The sequence below is a fragment of the Ambystoma mexicanum genome, chromosome 3q (assembly GCF_040938575.1).
Source record: "Ambystoma mexicanum isolate Mex_15411 chromosome 3q, UKY_AmexF1_1, whole genome shotgun sequence".
Taxonomy (NCBI): domain Eukaryota; kingdom Metazoa; phylum Chordata; class Amphibia; order Caudata; family Ambystomatidae; genus Ambystoma; species Ambystoma mexicanum.
In genome coordinates, this window is record NC_090926.1 from 1,255,931,093 (window position 1) to 1,255,949,099 (window position 18,007).

An 18,007-nucleotide genomic window follows, 5' to 3' on the forward strand; every position below is an offset into this window, starting at 1 on the left:
ATCCACCTACATAAGGTCTATTTCGTAACAGTCTGACCCAGTTTGTGGCCTGTTAAGCCTATGAAAAGCTGATCATCAATGCAAAGTTTTGACAGCCTAGATATAAAAAAGCTCAGAGCTCTACAGGGGTCCAACCTGTGTAGTCCCTCCTCCCCCTTACCAGGATGAGGTGGGGGAATAGAAAGAATGTAAAACAATGTTCTGCCCTATGTGAAAATCAGAAATGATGTCGGGAGAATGAAGGCTTAACCCTCAGCACAACCCCATCCTTATGGAAGATAGTAAAGGGTGGCTTGGATGAAAGTGCCTGCAATTCACACACTACCGGCTGAAGTTCGAGCTACCAAGAGAATGGCTTTAAAAGCCTTAATGGACATGAGTGTAAAGGTTCAAAAGGTGCACACATTAGAACTGTTAGTACCGGGTAGCGGGGGTTGGGGGGAGATACATTGATGAGCCCCTTTAGAAATTGTGTCACCAGTGGAATCTTGAAATATGAACATTCTTCAGACAAGCGCCGCCAATTAATATTTCCAACCTAGAGCCCCAGATTGGGTAAGGATAGTAGAAAGGATAACACCTCAGGTGTTTTGCACAGAAAAGGGTCTACATTCTTGTCTCTGCATCAGTTGCAGAATTTGTTCCAACAGCACCGGTACAAAGACTTTGTTGCTGGCCTTCTGGCCAAAAGCAAAATATCCATTACGTCATCCGGGAGGTCCCAATGCTTATATCTCAGCCTTTTAGAAACCATGCGTGAAGGCTGAGTGTTTTGACCTCTGGATGGAGAACCGGACCCTACTCTTGTGAGAGAAGGTCCTCTCTTAGTGGAAGACATATTGGAGAGCAGATGAACATGTCCAGAAAGCCCGGGTCCCACGTCCTCCTGGCCCAATCCGGGGCAAATAGGATCATGCATTTCCCAAACTTTCCCAACCTCCTGATCACACGAGGAATGACGGTTACTGCAGGAATTGCATAAAAGAGTGGAAAAAACTCCCAGTCCACTACGAATGAGTCTCCCAGAGCTCCTCTTGGTGGAAATTCCCTGGAGCAGTACAGTTCGCACTTCCGGTTGACACTAGTCATGAACATATCCACTTGAAGGATTACCCAAAGGGTGAAGATCTCTTGAAGGACTTCCTGAGCTAGTTCCCACTCGTGGGACACTGCTCTGCCTGCTCGGAGCGTCCACTGCCGTGTTCTCTTCTCCGGCTAGGTGCACTGCCGATCATTATCAGGACATTCTTCCCCTGCACAGAGGGGCAGGATGGCTTTCAGCGCTAATCTGATTGCCCTCGGCTCCAAAACATGTAGTTTGGACTCCGATGGAGACCAACGAGCGCCGACTGTCAGATCGGTGGTGTGGGATGTCTACCCCGTGAGTGAGGCGTCGGTCACTACTATCATCTCCAGGCATGGTTGCCAAAATATTGTCCTTGCAGGCCCACCACAGAAGATCCTGTGTGACCCTGCTTGGAACCTGAAGTAGGTCCGACATCTTTCCAGATAACAGACCATTGAGTACTGAGAGCCCATTGAAGGGATCTCATTCTCAGCTGGGCCTCTGGTGCCAGAAAAATGCAGGATGCCATGAGGACGAGCAACCTCAAAAAACCAAAAACAAAAATATAAATAAATAAAAATCGAAGTCACTGGGCATTCTGAAATTTGGAGACCATCTGTAGAATGTCTTGAGCCCTCACCTTGGGTGGCGAACTTTCCCAAGGAAGTATCCAGTAAAGCTCTGATGAAAAGGAGCTTTCGATAAGGTGCCATATGGGACTTCTTGTAATTGAGGGAGAAGCCCAGACTGTGAAGACAGTGGTAGGTGACGTTGAGATGATTCCAGACTTGTTCAAGAAAATGAGCCTGATCAGCCAATTGTCCAGGTAGGGGTAGATGTGAATCCCCTCTCCTGAGACTCGCTGCCACCACCGCCATCAGTTTGGTGAAAACCCACGGGGCGGAGGTTAGCCCGAATGTCAGAACATGAAATTGATAATGAGAACCGCCAAATGCAAACCTCAGGTATTTTCTGTGCTTGAGATAGATTGGCAAATGGAAATAAGCATCCTGAAGGTCCAATGACACCATCCAATCCTGAAGTTGGAGGGCCTGAATGATCTGAGAAAGTGACCATCTTCAATTGGTCGTTTCTGAGGAACTTGTTCAAGTATCTGAAGTCCAACATGGGTCTCAGTCCTCCGTCCTTTTTGGGTATTAGGAAATATGGAGAATACCATCCCTTGTTCCTCTACGCTACACGCCCCGGCTCTATAGTGCCTTTATGATATGGCATTTATAATACGCATATACACAAGTGTTTCAAGGGATGAGGGGGAACAGAAGGAAGACAGACAACGATCCTACTAGGCCAAGTGTCATTCAGATTGCGCAAGTGCAGGGGAAGGGGGAAGAGGAAAAGTGCGGAGTGGGAGGGGTGGGGACAGTGCAGTACATGGGATAAAAGAATAAATAAAACAATAAGAGAAGTAGGGCCAGCTGGTGACAAGTGCAAGGATAAGTGCAGACATCAGGTGTCAAATGCTGGTAGGGGGCTGTAGGCATACAGAAAACAGTCCGCAAGTTCGGGGGTTGCCAGGGAGGCAGTGCAGGTGTGTAACTGGCGGGGGAGGGGACCTGGGCCCGAGATCAGAGGGTGGCCACATAGCCAGTACAGTTTCAGCCAGGAATTCAGCAGGGGTGAGAAGGAGAGAAAAAAGAAGCAAAGAGGAAGGTTTTGTGGTGCTTCCGGAACCAGAGATGGTTCTCTCAAGTTTCAGGGAGGCAGGAGGCTGTTGCAGAGGGAGGACCCAGCCGAAGAAAGATCTACCACCAGCTCGTTGCTTGGAGAAGCGACTGACCCTGAGGGAGTTGGAGGCGGATGAGCGAAGAGCTCAAGCAGGAAGATATTTAGGAAGAGAGAGTTGAAGGTATTGAGGCCCCAGATCCCAGAAGGCCTTGTGGACAATGCAGAGGGTTTTGAACTTAATCTTTGCAGCCACTGGGAGCCAGTGAAGAGATTTCAGTCCTGGAGAGATACGATCCCTGGGCTTGAGGCCAAGGACAAGTTGCAGAGGGCGGAGGGCGGAGGGAAGAAGCAGGCAAATTTAGAAAGAGGCTGTTGCAATACTCCAGCCTAGAGAGAACCAGCGCTCTGGAGACAGTGAGTTTCTGGGAGCAGGAGTGGAAAGGAAGAATACCTCCGAAGATGTGCAGCTGGTAATGTGACTTCTTAGAGACCGAGATGTGAGGAGAGAAGGAGAGTATGGAGTCGAAGATGACCCCAAGGTTTTTAGCCTCACAGTGGAAGTAGGAAGAGGGGCATGAAGGGCCGGTCAGAGAGTGACAGGAAAGGAGGGAGCGGGTGTGCCGATGAGGAGAATCTCAGTCTTACTGACATTAAAGGCAGAAATCATTGGCAGCACACCACTCCTGGATAGCAGGCAGATGGTCAGAGATGAGAGACGGAGAAGAGGTGGCTGTAGGTAGCCTGAAAATGAGCAGAGTCATCCGCATAGCACTGAAAGTTGGGGCAGAGAGCTGCAATGCAGTGGGCAAGTACCACCAGGTATTGGTTGAACAGCCAGGGAGAGAGGTTAGACCCCTGGGGGACACCACAGGTAGGGCTAGAGGAGAGGAAGGACCCAAGTTGGACCTGGGAGGATCAATCAGAGAGGAAAGAAGTCAGCCACGCCAGGGCCTCACCGGTGATACCCAGGTTATCATGGAGACGGCTGAGCAGGATGGCATGGTTGACCGTGTCGAAGGCAGAAGAGAGATCAAGTAAGTTGAGGACACAGAGGGTCTTGGAATCAAGGTTTGAGAGCAGGTCTTCACAGATGTTCAGGAGAGCAGTTTCCGGGCTTATGGCAACTCTGAAGCCAGACTGATGGTCATGAAGACAACCAGCAGATTCAGTGTGAAGATTAAGCTGGGAGATGAGCAGCTTTTCCAGGAGTGTGCCCAGGAAGGGAGTGATGAAGATTGGGCGATGGTTAGCCAGACAGGACGGGTCGGCAGAGGGTTTCTCAAGAAGAGGGTGCTCAAGGGACTCCAGTGGCGCAAGAGTGGTTGCAGAAGTCAGTCAGAGCAGGAGCCAGGGAGTTAATGTGGTTCTTGATGGTTTGAGGAACAGGGATGAACCTGTTTTGATGAAACTATCATAGATCGGACTTGTCTGGAAACCTCGTCAGGGGAGAACAGGAACAGGGGAAAAGGCAGAGAAGGAGGGAGGAGAGGTGGCCGAAGAAGGGCCAGAGGAAGAGCAGGGAGTAGAGGGGGGGGGGGCTTGGGGCAGGATGAGAGAGAGGACAGAACGTCCTGAGTTTTAGAGCTTAAATGAGACGCTACAGCCATGCAGAGGGCCTGTGCAGGGACAGGCGAGGTAGAGACTGCCGCAGGATTGGCCAGTTCCTTGCAGATTTTAAAGAGTTCGGCCGAGTTGTTAGATGCTGCAGAGACACAGGCTTGGATGGGAACTCTCTTCTTGGTGCGGACAGAGCCTGTATTGCCTTTGGAGCACGCAGCAGGCCAGTTTGTCAGAGGATGTACCAGAAGCACGCCATTTCCGCTCAGCCACCCTGCACTTGCGTTTGAGGGTAACTAGGTCTGAGTCGTACCAGGTATTGCACTTGGCTTTGGACTTCAAGCAGATCCTCATGACAGAGGCAAGAACATTGCGAGTATCAGATATAACGGAGTGGAGCATGGAAAGGGCTGTGTCAGGGTGTGAGTCAGCCAAAGGCAGAGGATGGGGGTGCAAAAGTGGCGGCGAAAGCTTCAACTGACACACGCTTCATGGGTCAGATAACCGAGAAGGTGGGTGGCAGTGCTGGAATTAGCTGAGCCGGGGGGGGAAGAGAGGGTGAGCTGGGAAGAAAGGAGAAAGTGATCACTCCAGGAGAGAGGAGTGGTGAGCGGAATAGAGAGGGAAGGTCTGAGGAGGTCTAGCAGTGTTAAAATTTACTGCACAAGGAGCTGATCTGGAATCCTCAAAGAGTGGCTCCCTGGTGGATTGCCCTGAGGTCTCTGTATGAAAGGAAGGCAGTACCCGTGGGTTGTGGTTTCCAAAGCCCAAGCATCCGAAGTAATATCTTACCATTCTTCTAGATGCTGAGACAGTCCGCCCAACACTGGTGAACTCTGACTCAAGAACTCAGAGGTTTTGAGGCGGCTGATGCAGTGGCCTATGGTAAAGATGCTCCTGCTTGAGCTGGCTTCGCACCTCGCCCTCATCCACCACGAGGGAACTTTCTTTGGCCTCTTTGACCAGCCATTCCGCTCGCTCTTCCAACTGAGTAGTAACAAAAAGATCTATCCCTCAAAGGTTTTCCATTAGGGTTAAAGGGCTGAGGTGGCCTAAAAGCAGCACCTAAGGATTTGTCTGCCACTTAGAGGTTTGCAACTTCTCAAGGCTTTTGTCAGCCTTGTTGCCAAAAAAGTGAAACCCGTCAAATGGCATGGAAGAGTCTCGATTGCACATCCGGTGCAAAACCAGACTTCCTCAACCACACATTTCTGCGTATACAGGTGCTAGTGCTATGGCTCTGCTGATGCGGTCAGCAGAATCCAGAACAGACTGAAGAGACTCGCACATGGCCTCTTAGTCGTCTCTAATTATGGCCAAGAACCCATCTCTTTCACCCCCCTCGGGAATGTGCTCTGCCGCCATGGAAATGCAGTACCATAGAGTGAATGAACATTTTGCAAGGGCACATGTGAAGTTGGCAGATTTGAGCGCCATACTCCCTGCAGAAATAACCTTAATTGGCCATCCATCTACTCGTTTGTTGTCCCTATCTGGAGGGATGGTAGGGTAAGCTGCTTGCTAAGAAGTTGCAGTAGCTGCCTGTACCACCACACTCTCTGGAGTGGGATGTTTAGACAGATAGTCGGGGTTACTACTGGAAGGGCAGTTTTTCTTGGTCAGATTTTTATCCACAGACAGATTGGTTTCTGGCGTCTCCCAATTCGCTGCCACCTTTTTTTGGAGAGCAATATGGGAAGGTAATATAGGAACTGTCTGTGGACCCTTATCCAGGATGTCCGTCGATCATCATGCTCAAATGGTAACGGGGGCCTACTCCACCCCAAATATTCCACCACCTTGGACATCAGCTGGCTATATGACACATCAGCATGTTCTCCAGCCGTTGGTCTTCCAAAATCTAGCTCAGGTGAGGTGTTCACCCCCACTAGCCGTCCGTAGATTTTCAAAGGTCTTTCAACCTTCACTGCTCAGAAATAAAACTTCAGGCACATTTGGTGTGCCGAATTGGAGACCAAAGAGTGCATCATTGTCTGAGCGTTCATTCCTCATATATGGAGGTAAGGGACTTAAAATAGTCTTTCCTTGGCAAAGGCACATATGTTTTTTCAGGCATCAAGGGTTTGATAAATAGTGAATTTGAAGCTCAAGGAGGAGTCAAAAATGTTTTCAATGGCGCCATAGATTTAATTGGGGCGCTCAAGGTATACGGCACAGCTGATTTCGATGGCTCAGCTGGCCTTGATGGTGCAGCTGGCGTTTATGCCGTCCGCGAAGGTGATGTAGATGTCGAGAGCTTGCCAGGCATTGAAGGTGCAGCCGGCATCGATGATGTTGACAACCTCGACTTGTGTTTACGTTTATGGCTCGACGGATCCTTCGATGCCTAGTCATCGCATTGAGGCCTCAACGGCTCTCGATGAGGATCAGGCCTTCGTCGAGGGCACGCAGGATTTAGGTCGAGCCCTTTCCTTACTGCCTTTCTTTGGAAGCCGCAGTAGGAGCATGGCTCGCCGTGGGTTTCTGCTTCCCAAATATGTTCAGCATATCAGCTCTAAACGCTTCCAATTCGGCAGAAGTGGATTTTTTCGTGGGGCAAGACACCCTCTCCGACCTATGGTACCTAGTTTTAGACTTCTTCGACGATAAGGAGTGGTGGGAGCCACTCCTTGATCTTTTAAAATGTCTTCCTCGTCAGTCGAAGATTTTTTGGTCAGGGTAGATGATTTGGGGTTTCAAACTACCGCCAATTTCCCATTTGACCCCTCCAGGGCCTTTCCGGTCATCGACTGACACTTGGAGAAGGCCGAGGTCTTATGTTCCACCCCGAGACACCATAGACATACGGTGTGGATCGGTCAACAATATTTTCGATTCACAATTTTGACACTTCTTGAACCAGCCTTTCGGGGTAGTAAGTGTCAGCAAAAAAAAGACATACTCTAATTAAGCATTCCGTATACCTCTAAGCCAGGCTTGTCCAACCTTTTTGAATGTGGGGCCGAAGCATTCACTTTTTGTCACCCGGAGGGCCGGAGAGCCAAAAGTGAACACCCTGACCCAAAGCAGTATATTCAAAAGCGATGTGTGTGACCTTTCACACAATAGCATCAAAGGCATAGCCACGCAGTGCCAAAGATCGCTTTTGGTGTCGGGGGCAGTGATGAAAGGTTAGTTTCTTGTGATTTCTTCCAGTGTGTATGTGTTGATATTTCTCGGAAATAGTGGGGGCGACCGAGCGTAGCGAGGGAGCTATAACAATATAGGGAGGGTTTGGGGGGGGCCTCCCCCCCCCCCCCCAAGATTTTTTTTCCAAATATGGGGCTGAAATTGTGCATTTTACAGCAGGAAAAGTGACCAAAAAGCCATAAGTTTACAATCAGTTCTAAAGGGGAACATGTACATTCCATGTCACCAACAGCAGACAAGAACATTGTAGAACACAACACATTTTAATGATCAATGTGTCCACAGTGTAAGACAGCACTGTCACTGATGTAACACATTGACATGCTGGTTGTGCCCAAAATATGCCTCTGTAGCAAAATGTCTATGCTGGCTGTTACCAATTTAGGCCAGCATTGTCCTCTAAAAAGCATGATTGATGCTGCCTGAGCATGTGCAGTGTGCCCAATACATATGGCAGCTTATCTCTGTAATACACATTCATTACTTCTGTGGTAATGAAAGAAGCATAATCCAATTCCAGGGGCACCTGAGGCAGTAAAAGTCCTCCGCCACGGCCCGGTTTATTGGTCAGACCCAACATTGCAGAAATCAATTAATTAATCGTGTCCACGGACCCGACAAACATTGAACAAATAAATAAATCGGGCTGGGGAGCCGACTTATGAATTTCCCGGGTGGTGCCCAAATATAGGAAGTGACAACCAGCACTTATATGACCGCATTTGCACATAGTCGCCAACTTGGTGCGAGGGGGACGGGGGGGTGCAGAACAGTAGAAACATTGGCTAGCATGTATTGCATATACTAAAGGCAAGTAAGAAGGAGGTTTAAGCCTTCCAGTTGCATCCCAGTAGGCCAATACTGCCCCTACTCCACCCCTCTATAATCATCCAGGTTGTAGTAGCCCTCAAAAGGCAGAGCAACACAACTAGGATAGGAGAACGAAATGCCATCCCATCCTGTGAGTGTGTCAAACCTCAGAGCAAAGACTGAGTGTGCCTTGGAGCACAATCTCACTAATTTGGTGCAATTCGCGCAAGTGGGTGCATGGGAATGCCATGCGTGTGTGTGGGCTGCATACCCCGGATCACTTGCTCACTTCTTCACTGTGAAACTCTGTCCAAGGCAGTACTGTCCCAATGGTGAGAAGTGTCATATTTTCACATTAACTATGCTTAAGCACTTTGGGTTATTGAATAGTGCTGCTACATTCGGAGTAATTCCATCCCTTTAAATATATTAGCTCTTGTATAACCACAACAGTGTTGATTTATTCTGATGATGATGAAGATGATGTTAGACTTGCTCAATAGTTCTGGTTCTGTATCATTAAATGTACTTCGATCTTCAGAGTCTCGGGAGGATAGCTCAGGAGCAACACAGGTTCGATCCCGCTGGGTACATTATACCTCTACATCTGTGCACCCCTCTTACCAAGAGGGGTGCACAGAGGGGTGCACAGATGTACAAATACACCCAACCCAAAACGATTTTTAGAAATTGAGGGACAGACTTGCTTTGCATCTGTGCCTCCATTTCTAAAAATCGTTTTGGGTTGGGTGTACCTCTACATCCGTACACCCCTCTTGCCAAGAGGGGTGCGCAGATGTACAAATACGCCCAACACAAAACGATTTTTTAGAAATTGGGGGACAGACTTGCTTTGCATCTGTGCCTCCATTTCTAAAAATCGTTTTGGGTTGGGTTACTTCTACATCTGTGCACCCCTCTTGCCAAGCGGGGTGCGCAGATGTACAAATACATCCAACCCAAAACGATTTTTAGAAATTGTGGGACAGACTTGCTTTGCATCTGTGCCTCCATTTCTAAAAATCGTTTTGGGTTGGGTGTACCTCTACATCCGTACACCCCTCTTGCCAAGAGGGGTGCGCAGATGTACAAATACACCCAACACAAAACGATTTTTTAGAAATTGGGGGACAGACTTGCTTTGCATCTGTGCCTCCATTTCTAAAAATCGTTTTGGGTTGGGTGTACTTCTACATCCGTGCACACAGATGTAGAAGTATACCCGAACCAAAACGATTTTTAGAAATTGAGGGACAGATGCGAAACAAGAGCTTCTTGCTTTGCATCCGTCCCACAATTTTTAAACATTGTTTTTCACCCGGCTTTTACCTGGGCCGCCAGAGAGACACACTATGGATGGAACAAAGGACCATCCATACTGCGTCTCTTCTCTCCGGCCTGGGGGGCCGGATCACCCGCATACTCTGTGCCTCTGAAACTGGGCCGTGGCCTGTAACTGCCTCTGGTGCTGGGGGCACCAGAGGCAGTTACAGACCACGGCCTGGTTTATTTATTTATTTGTTCAATGTTTGTCGGGTCCGTGGACCCGATTAATTTATTTATGCAGAAATAAATAAATTAATCGGGTCCACGGACCCGACAAACATAGAACAAATAAATAAACCTGGCCGTGGCAGAGGCAGTAACAGTCCTCCGCCACGCCCTGGTTTATTTATCCATTTGTTCAATGTTTGCCGCGTCCGTGGACCCGATTAATTAATTCATTTCTGCATTGCAGAAATAAATTAATCGGGTCCACGGACCCGCGAAACATTGAACAAATAAATAAACTGGGCCGTGGCAGAGGCAGTAACAGTCCTCCGCCACGGCCAGGTTTATTTATTTATTTGTTCAATGTTTGCCGGGTCCGTGGACCCGATTAATTTATTTATTTCTGCAATGTTGGGTCCGCCCAACATTGCAGAAATAAATAAATTAATCGGGTCCACGGACCCGACAAACATTGAACAAATAAATAAATAAACCGGGCCGTGGACTGTTACTGCCTCTGGTGCGCCCCCCTCTCCCCCTTTTAGGGGTCACCAGAGGCAGTAACAGTCCTCCACCACGGCCCGGTGTATTTCTTTATTTGTTCAATGTTGTCTGTACAGCCTCGCGGGCCACATGAAATGGCTTGTAGGGTCGCATTGTGGCCCGCGGGCCTTATGTTGGACAACCTTGCTCTAAGCGATAGCACTTGCGGAAAAATTGAACTAAAGCCAACGGGCGCTGTTCGTTTCATATATGCTTTGTATGACATCATCCTCGAGACAGAGGCCCTCGAGTGACATCGGGTCGACTGCATCGTCGCACAGCACTTTCTGCCAAAAAATATTTGTGAAGCAGCTGAAGCTAGATATCGAATATCAAAGATGAGGAATACGTGGAAGGAAACTATCCATTCGCAAAATAGATTAATTCAAGCTTACCTTATCGGAACCCATGCCTCAGTTTCCCAAATAGTGTTCAATTAAAGTGAGTTGCCCAGGATCGCAACATGCTAAGTGCAGAAGCTGGAATATATCCTATGCACTAGGCCACACAGCCCACCATCACCATCTGTCAAACAAGTCTGCATTCAGCAGAAACGAGCACACCTGGTGCAGCTTTACCTTCACAAGTTCAAAGGGGAACCGCTCGTGGAAAATGCGATTGATTCTTGCACCGCCGGACAGTTCTAGCGTGTCCACCTGATCACCAGAGCCTTCTATTCGCTTTTCAAAATCCACACCGAACTGCTGGACCATCCTGTAGAGGGAGAGAAAAGCAGAGATGTTTGAAGATGTAGGCGCATGGCACTGGAGATCACTGCAGAGGGGTGAAGCAGTACTAGTAGAGTGGTGTGTGGGTACCAGTACCGATATTCAATTGCAGGAAAATCCAAGGGAGGGAGAGAAATGCAAAGGCACAGATGAGAAGAGATGACGTGCCAATGCAGTGTAGATCCCAGTGCTACATTCATATGGGGGGTGGGGGGGCTGCACTGGCAGAGTGATGTTGGTGGGTGCGTCTCATTGGCAGCCCTGCATGTGAGAACAGCTTTTATGTGTACCTACAGTCAGTATGACCGCCAAGCCCTAGCCCTGGGCATTCAAGCCTGCATTGCTCTGTCACACCGAACGTACATATAAAAAGGACTTCAACACGGGATCGGAGCTCCCACTCCTGTATTAATATTATTTGTCCAGGGGGACTTAAAATCATATTCGGTATCTTCCTCCCATGCCATCAAAGCCCTGGCCATCCGGACACATGGGAGGGTTTTCTATGCTCGGACTCGATGTTGTGAGGGATGACATCAAAGTCCTAAAGCACCCGAGCCCAGCAGCTGGAGACGCAGCATTTCCTGTCAGCAGCGTCGGATGCAGGATGACGTACGGCCATGCGTTCTGATTGGGAACCTAGTTTCTCCACAAAACAGGCTGCCATAGGATTGATGGCCTTTCCTCCCTCAACGGAATACAAGGTACTTTTAACTTCCAAACAAGCATTCTTTTTCCAGCTTTCCTGGAAATATCTCCTCAAAATTAGCCCCAGGAAGCTGGAGGGATAACTGCCTGCCTACTGACTACTTTCAGGAAATATGATGGCCCGATCTCATTTAATTTGATAAATGAAACATCCAATCAAATTTGTATATATTATCATAGCGGTTTTAGGGGGCTACTTCTGTACAGTATAGCCTCTGTGTGCTGGAATTAACGGTGCTGGGCACAAATAATCTAACATTTCTGCTGCAGTTCTGAAATTCCTTTACTGCTCTGAACCACTTCAAGATGTCTTCACACAAAAGTCAGAGTAAAGGCTCTGCTAATAAAGAAGCCACAATGACCACCTTGAAAAGACCCAAAAGTGATTCTCCTCCTCCTGCACCAACACTTTTGGAATCAAACATGGAAACCATCTTGCTTGAAATCAGAGCTCTCAAACCCTTTATGGAAACCACTAACACTTAGCTCTAACAATTAGATGAATGATGGGTGAGATTCGAGAGCAGAATTGAGGCAATGGAAAAAAAGTCACCATAGCTGAAGACTTTACTGCTAAAGTTACACATATGGAACAATCCATCCTTACCCTCCAGAAACAAAATGAAGATATGGAGTACAGGAATCGTAGGAATAACCTGCATGTTTTTGGATTTCCAGAAGGAGTGGAGCAGGAAGATGTAGCTCTCCTTCTTAAAAAAAAAAACAAATCTTCAAAATATCTTGAACTTGCAACCGCCCATTACCTTTAATATTCAAAGGGCGTTCAGGATTGGACCTAAAAGAACTGAATCATTTAAGAAAAACTCGCCAGGAACAAGGATCTTCTTGCTCTTTGAATACACCCAACTCCAACTGATCCTGCGCAACATGCTAAAATGATGGATTACCTTCACTGGAATGGCCACAGGATCTTCATTTCACAAACAGCTAAATACTAGATATGGCTTGACACATCCATGCATCTTCAAGGTCACCATCAATGGTAAGACGTCCTCATTTGAGGAACCATCCGTTTTAAAAAACTACATACTTTGCAAAAGATGGGAGCAATGGATACAGGAAGCACCATTCACAGGACTCTCCTACCTCTTCACCGGTCTCTGCATCATTACTCTTTTTAGAAGGCACTCCATGGAACATGTATGCCCCTGCAACTGTTATGTTAAGGTTCTTTTGGCGTGGTTTTGTTTTCTCCAATTTTTATTAGCTGTTCCTCCCTTTGTGGGATGCTAATACACCACTTTATGGTGTTTGGCATTGCAACTCTGATTTTTGAGGTTTTTATTTTTGCTTGCCTTTACTCTTTCAAATTCATTGGGTGGAATTGTATTAATCATCACCAAGTTACAATTTCCTATGTGATCACATCCTACTGTCCGATGTTGCAATTTTTTTTTATTTTTTGTTTTCACTTTTCTTTTCTGTATCTATTTTTACCATTTTACAACACATTTTTAATCCCAACTTTTGGTCTAGACCCAGGGTCTCCAACCAGTAGATTGTGAGCTACTGGTAGCTCTCCTGGGGCGTCACAGTAGCTCTTTGCATCAGACACCAAAATGAGCACTGAGTTTATTTTGGTGTCTGAAGTCCCGGGGCCTCCTCCCCTGCCGTCTTGATCTTCTCTTCTTGCAAAGCAAACCGTTAAAAGCTGTGTGCACAGTGAGAGGAGGGGCTGCATTGGGGCTCGAATGGCTCAGGGCAGTGTCACAGCAAGGGGTTACATATCAATAACAAAATCAATTCCGAAATATGCGTTTTGGCCATTGTCACCAAGAAATGCAAATGATGGGTGATTAAAAACGGAAGGAGTGCAAAAATGTGCATGCCATGTGAAACAAGGTTTTAGTCTCACTGTGTTTCTTTAGATTTACTCCGGTTAGCATTACTTTGCATGCTAGTATTTGTAGGCTTTCAATCAGAATGGGGAAAATAAAGCTACCATTGCAACCAAGTATTGAAAGGCTGAAAACCCCCTGCCAGAATTTGAACATATTACAGGTTTTTGGCGAGTGTGGATGTGTGTGCTCTTGTGTGTAGAAAAAAGACAATCCGTGCCCCAGCTTGCAAGAAAAAAGGTACATCTAGCATTAAGTGTTGATGTTTTTGGTGAAACTTTGCATTCTTTTTTATTGAACATACTGAAAGGCAGTAGTACCCCAACTGTATCAAAGGTTAAGATGGAATTTGCTGTGATATGGAGGAGCCCACCTCTATGCATGTCCCAATATGGGAATTCAACCGCTCACTTATGTAAATGTGGAAAACTACTTGCACACTGCATTCTTGTGCTTGCCACTACATTTATAAAACTAAACAGGAATGTAAAGTCACATGCCAGGACTTAAAAAACATGATTTGAGATTTCTGTGTCAGCCTTTTTATTACGAAACAAGAATACAAATTAAGTAATTGGGTGGTAAAAATGAGCAGTGGTTTGTATGTATATTCCTTGATATGTATATGATTAATATAGTTTAAACCTAGCTACTAAGTAACAGAACACTGTACAAACCAGGATGGTAAATAAGGGGAGAGAACACCGAGGAGAGCCATTGGATAGTAGAACAATTAATGGGGCTGATCCCCTTTGGCTATGTACACAAATGGGGAGATCTAAAGAGATCTGTGGGGAACCTGCATGAATATGTTCAAATTCTGGCAGGGGGTTTTCAGCCTTTCAATACTTGGTTGCAATGGTGCAATTTAGGAGCAGTGTTTTTCCTAAACAATTGGGCAACACACTATCCAATTTACAAGTAATTCTCTAACACATGGAAAATTCTCATATGTCTGAGGGAGCTGCATGTGCAATCCAGGCATGGCCCATTGGTCATGGACCAGAATTACCTGCACGATTCCCACATGCAGAGGAGGTGATCATGTGAGCTCTTCTAGAGGAGGTGATCATGTGAGCTCTTCTAGAGGAGGTGATCATGTGAGCTGTTCTGTGTTATTGCCTCCTTCATAAAGGGCAGATGGGTGTCAGGTCGCTCATTATGAATTAGTTGCCCCTCGCTACAACCATTCTCCCTTTGAATTTTATCTAATGATGTATTGTGGCTGGTTGGGTAGCTATACGATTTGTGCAGGTTTCAAGTCATCGCTCTAAAACTACATGTTATTTTAGCCCTGTGATTTACACTTTTTGCACATAACTTGATCACATGGTTTCCACATTTACATTTCTTCAACCTTGCCAATTATTTTGACATGAAAACATTAAAGGATAGTTAACCTACTTTTCCATGACTAAATTCTCTGACTTGGCATGTGAGCAAATTGCATGAATTGGGGATATGCTAAACTGGCAGAGGATTTTATTTTGACAAAGCAAAATGTGGTACATTCTGAATTTTATTTAAGTATAATATATTGATTGAAATACTCCCCAGATTTACTGTGCACATGCAGCATCAAAAAAGCCACAAACAGCCCCTGTTGAAATCCTGAAGAAAGATGCGCATGTACCATCCAACAAAATGTCAAAAGATGCCCTATTGCATCCAGAGTGGGAAACCATTTTTTTTCTTCCAGCATAAAACGAAAATGTAATAATACACACAAACTAGGAAAGTAATGCTTCCAAGGAAAGCCGTCTGCGATCCTAAAAAGTTGATAAACTAAATGCTGCAGTGCAAATTCTGTTACAGAGTCATCCTTCAAAGTTGCTAATTATTTGATGAAAACAAATGTTCATTTGCAAATGTTGCAATTGTGTAGGGTGCAGCGACTCCAGTGACAGCCTGTTGGTAAAGATTTTGAAAACTGTCCTGAATTTATGTCTGCCATATCAGGTGTGCAGTTAGGTGCAAACACTGTGGCAAGTAGGATAGCTGCACTAGGATTGGCTGGCTCTGCAAATATGCCCTTTTCAGATGAACTGCTTGACATCAAAACTTTGATCCCATCCAACAGCATCTGAGTGCTGTGCTGTTTCAAGCTGCAGACCAAATTACTGAGCACTAGTGTATAGCAAGCAGTGTCAGCCTTCACATTGTATGTCCTGATTAGTCTCCTACATTCTGATCCTTTTTGACAATTTGTAGGAGACAGCTACTAATACAAAAAGAATGTAATAAAGATGTTTTTGAAGTTGTTAATATGATAAATGCACCTTATTCCTTGTTGTATATAAAGAGCAAATAAATGGAACAAAATAATCTTGGTACAGGTTCTCATACTCATGGACATCACCACCCCAGCAGCTCTCACCAGGAGCTCCCGCCTATTGGCCGTTAACTACAAGTAGCTCTTGCCAACGTAAAGGTTGGAGACCCCTGGTCTAGACTGTGTAAATCTTTAGATAAGTGGAAGACAACCATGCACTGAACAAAACCTCTAGGTTTACCTTGTGTTAATGTTACTATTATTACTCCTCTTTATACTATGGCATTGAAATGTATGACATGGAATGTTAAATGTCCTAACAAACCAATTAAAGGTCAGAGGGTATTGGCTCATAATAGATTTAAACTAACTACTGCTTGCCTGCAAGAAACCCATCCATCATTACAAGAATCCATGAAACTAAGGAAATGTTGGGCTGGTGAAGTGATAGCGAGCCAGGCCGATGGCAAACGGAATGGAGTTGCGATCCTAATCAAAAAAGGCACCAATTATCATCAGGTGCTACATAAGGATACCGATTCCAATGGTAGATGGGTTTTAGCTAAACTATTAATTAACTCCCAAATCTTCTCTATTAATTTATTTGGGGCCACTAATCCTGACACTGAGTTTCGGAGGGAAATAAAACAAATTATTTTACAGTCAGACCTTCCCAATTTGATATGTGGTGATTTCAATAATGTTATTGACCCTTTGTAGATAAGATATCCCTATGTCAATTCTGATGTAGTAAATCTCATACCGAATTAACCAAATGCTTAGCTGAAATAGGAGTTGTTGACACATGGAGGCTCTCGCATCCAAATTATCTGTACTTTACCTTTCACATGCTTCACTATCACGTATTGACTATACATGTGTTACCAAATCTTTAGCATTTGTAATAATTGACTCCACTACTGAATGCAAACTAATATCAGACCATTCTCCTGTTATCACTAATATTGAATTAGGATGCGTTGAGGATCTCATTAGCAGATGGAGATTTAACAACGCACTACTCCTCCAAGACGTCAACTTTCAAAAATCCTTTTTTGAATTTCACAATTGTTTCCTTCATATTAATAAGGATGAGTACACCTCTACGGCTAGCAATTGGGAGGCTTATAAAGCAGCTCTATAGGGACGTATCTCATTTGTAGCTAAAAGAAAGAAAGAGGCCAGGAAAGGTTTAGATGCCCTGTACAATATGTACAATTAATAAGAGCTCTTGAGACAAAATACAATACTCCTGCTAGCGATGCTTTTCTTAAACAAATCCTAACCCTCTGTTTTCTATTAATAAAAAATATACTGAGCAGGCATGTGGTGTAGTCATGAAATTAAAGTCCAAAATATATCAATCATCCTCTAAAGCTGGTAAAGCATTGGCTCCGTATCTTAAGATAAAAAAAGATAAGGCAGGCAAGTCAATGGGCTCCTTTACATAAGCCTTTCTAATACCATTTGACAAAAACAACAAAGATAGTGAATTACCCAAGAACTATAGACCAGTTAAGTTGATTAAGTCAAATTGTAAGATCTTTGCAAATATCTTGATGATATGGCATTTGTAACACGCCTATACACAAGTGTTTTAAGGCTAGACGAAGCAAGGAAGGGGGAACAGAGGGAGGACAGAGACAACGATCTTACTAGGGCATGTTACATTGAGATTGTGCAAGTGCAGGGGAGGGGGAGGGGGCAGTGCTGTACATGGGATCAAAACAATAACAAGAAGTGCGGCCAGCAGGAGAAAGGGTAAGTGCAGACAGTAGGTGTCCAAAAGTGCAGGTAGGGGGACTGTAGGGTTACAGATACAGACCCGAGTGCAAGGGTTGCCAGGAGGCAGTGCGGGTGTGCAACTGGGGGGCAGGGAACTGGGACCGAAATCAGAGGGTAGCCAGGTGACCAGTGCTGTATCAGACAGGAAATCAGCAGGGGGGAGGAAGAGAGAAAATACATAAAGACAAAATAAGATCCTAAAGTAGAATCGTCCTGTCCCCTGCACACTCTTATACTGTATACACAGCCAATATTCTCAATACACTTAGATAGAATTGTGAACATCAGCCTGCATCGCATCTAGATAGGACTGTGAATGTTAGCATGCCCACACTTAGATAGAATTGTG

At 45.6% G+C, this 18,007-nt stretch overlaps 1 protein-coding gene across 3 annotated transcripts in view; it reads right to left on the minus strand.

Annotated features, from left to right (window-relative positions):
• Positions 1-18,007, minus strand: part of DNM2 (dynamin 2) — a 1,516,513-nt gene that overhangs the window by 712,180 nt on the left and 786,326 nt on the right. For all 3 annotated transcript variants that reach the window (XM_069604271.1, XM_069604270.1, XM_069604269.1), the window contains exon 8: positions 10,885-11,020. In XM_069604271.1, the coding sequence (XP_069460372.1) occupies positions 10,885-11,020 (136 nt within the window). The remainder of the gene's footprint in view (positions 1-10,884; positions 11,021-18,007) is intronic.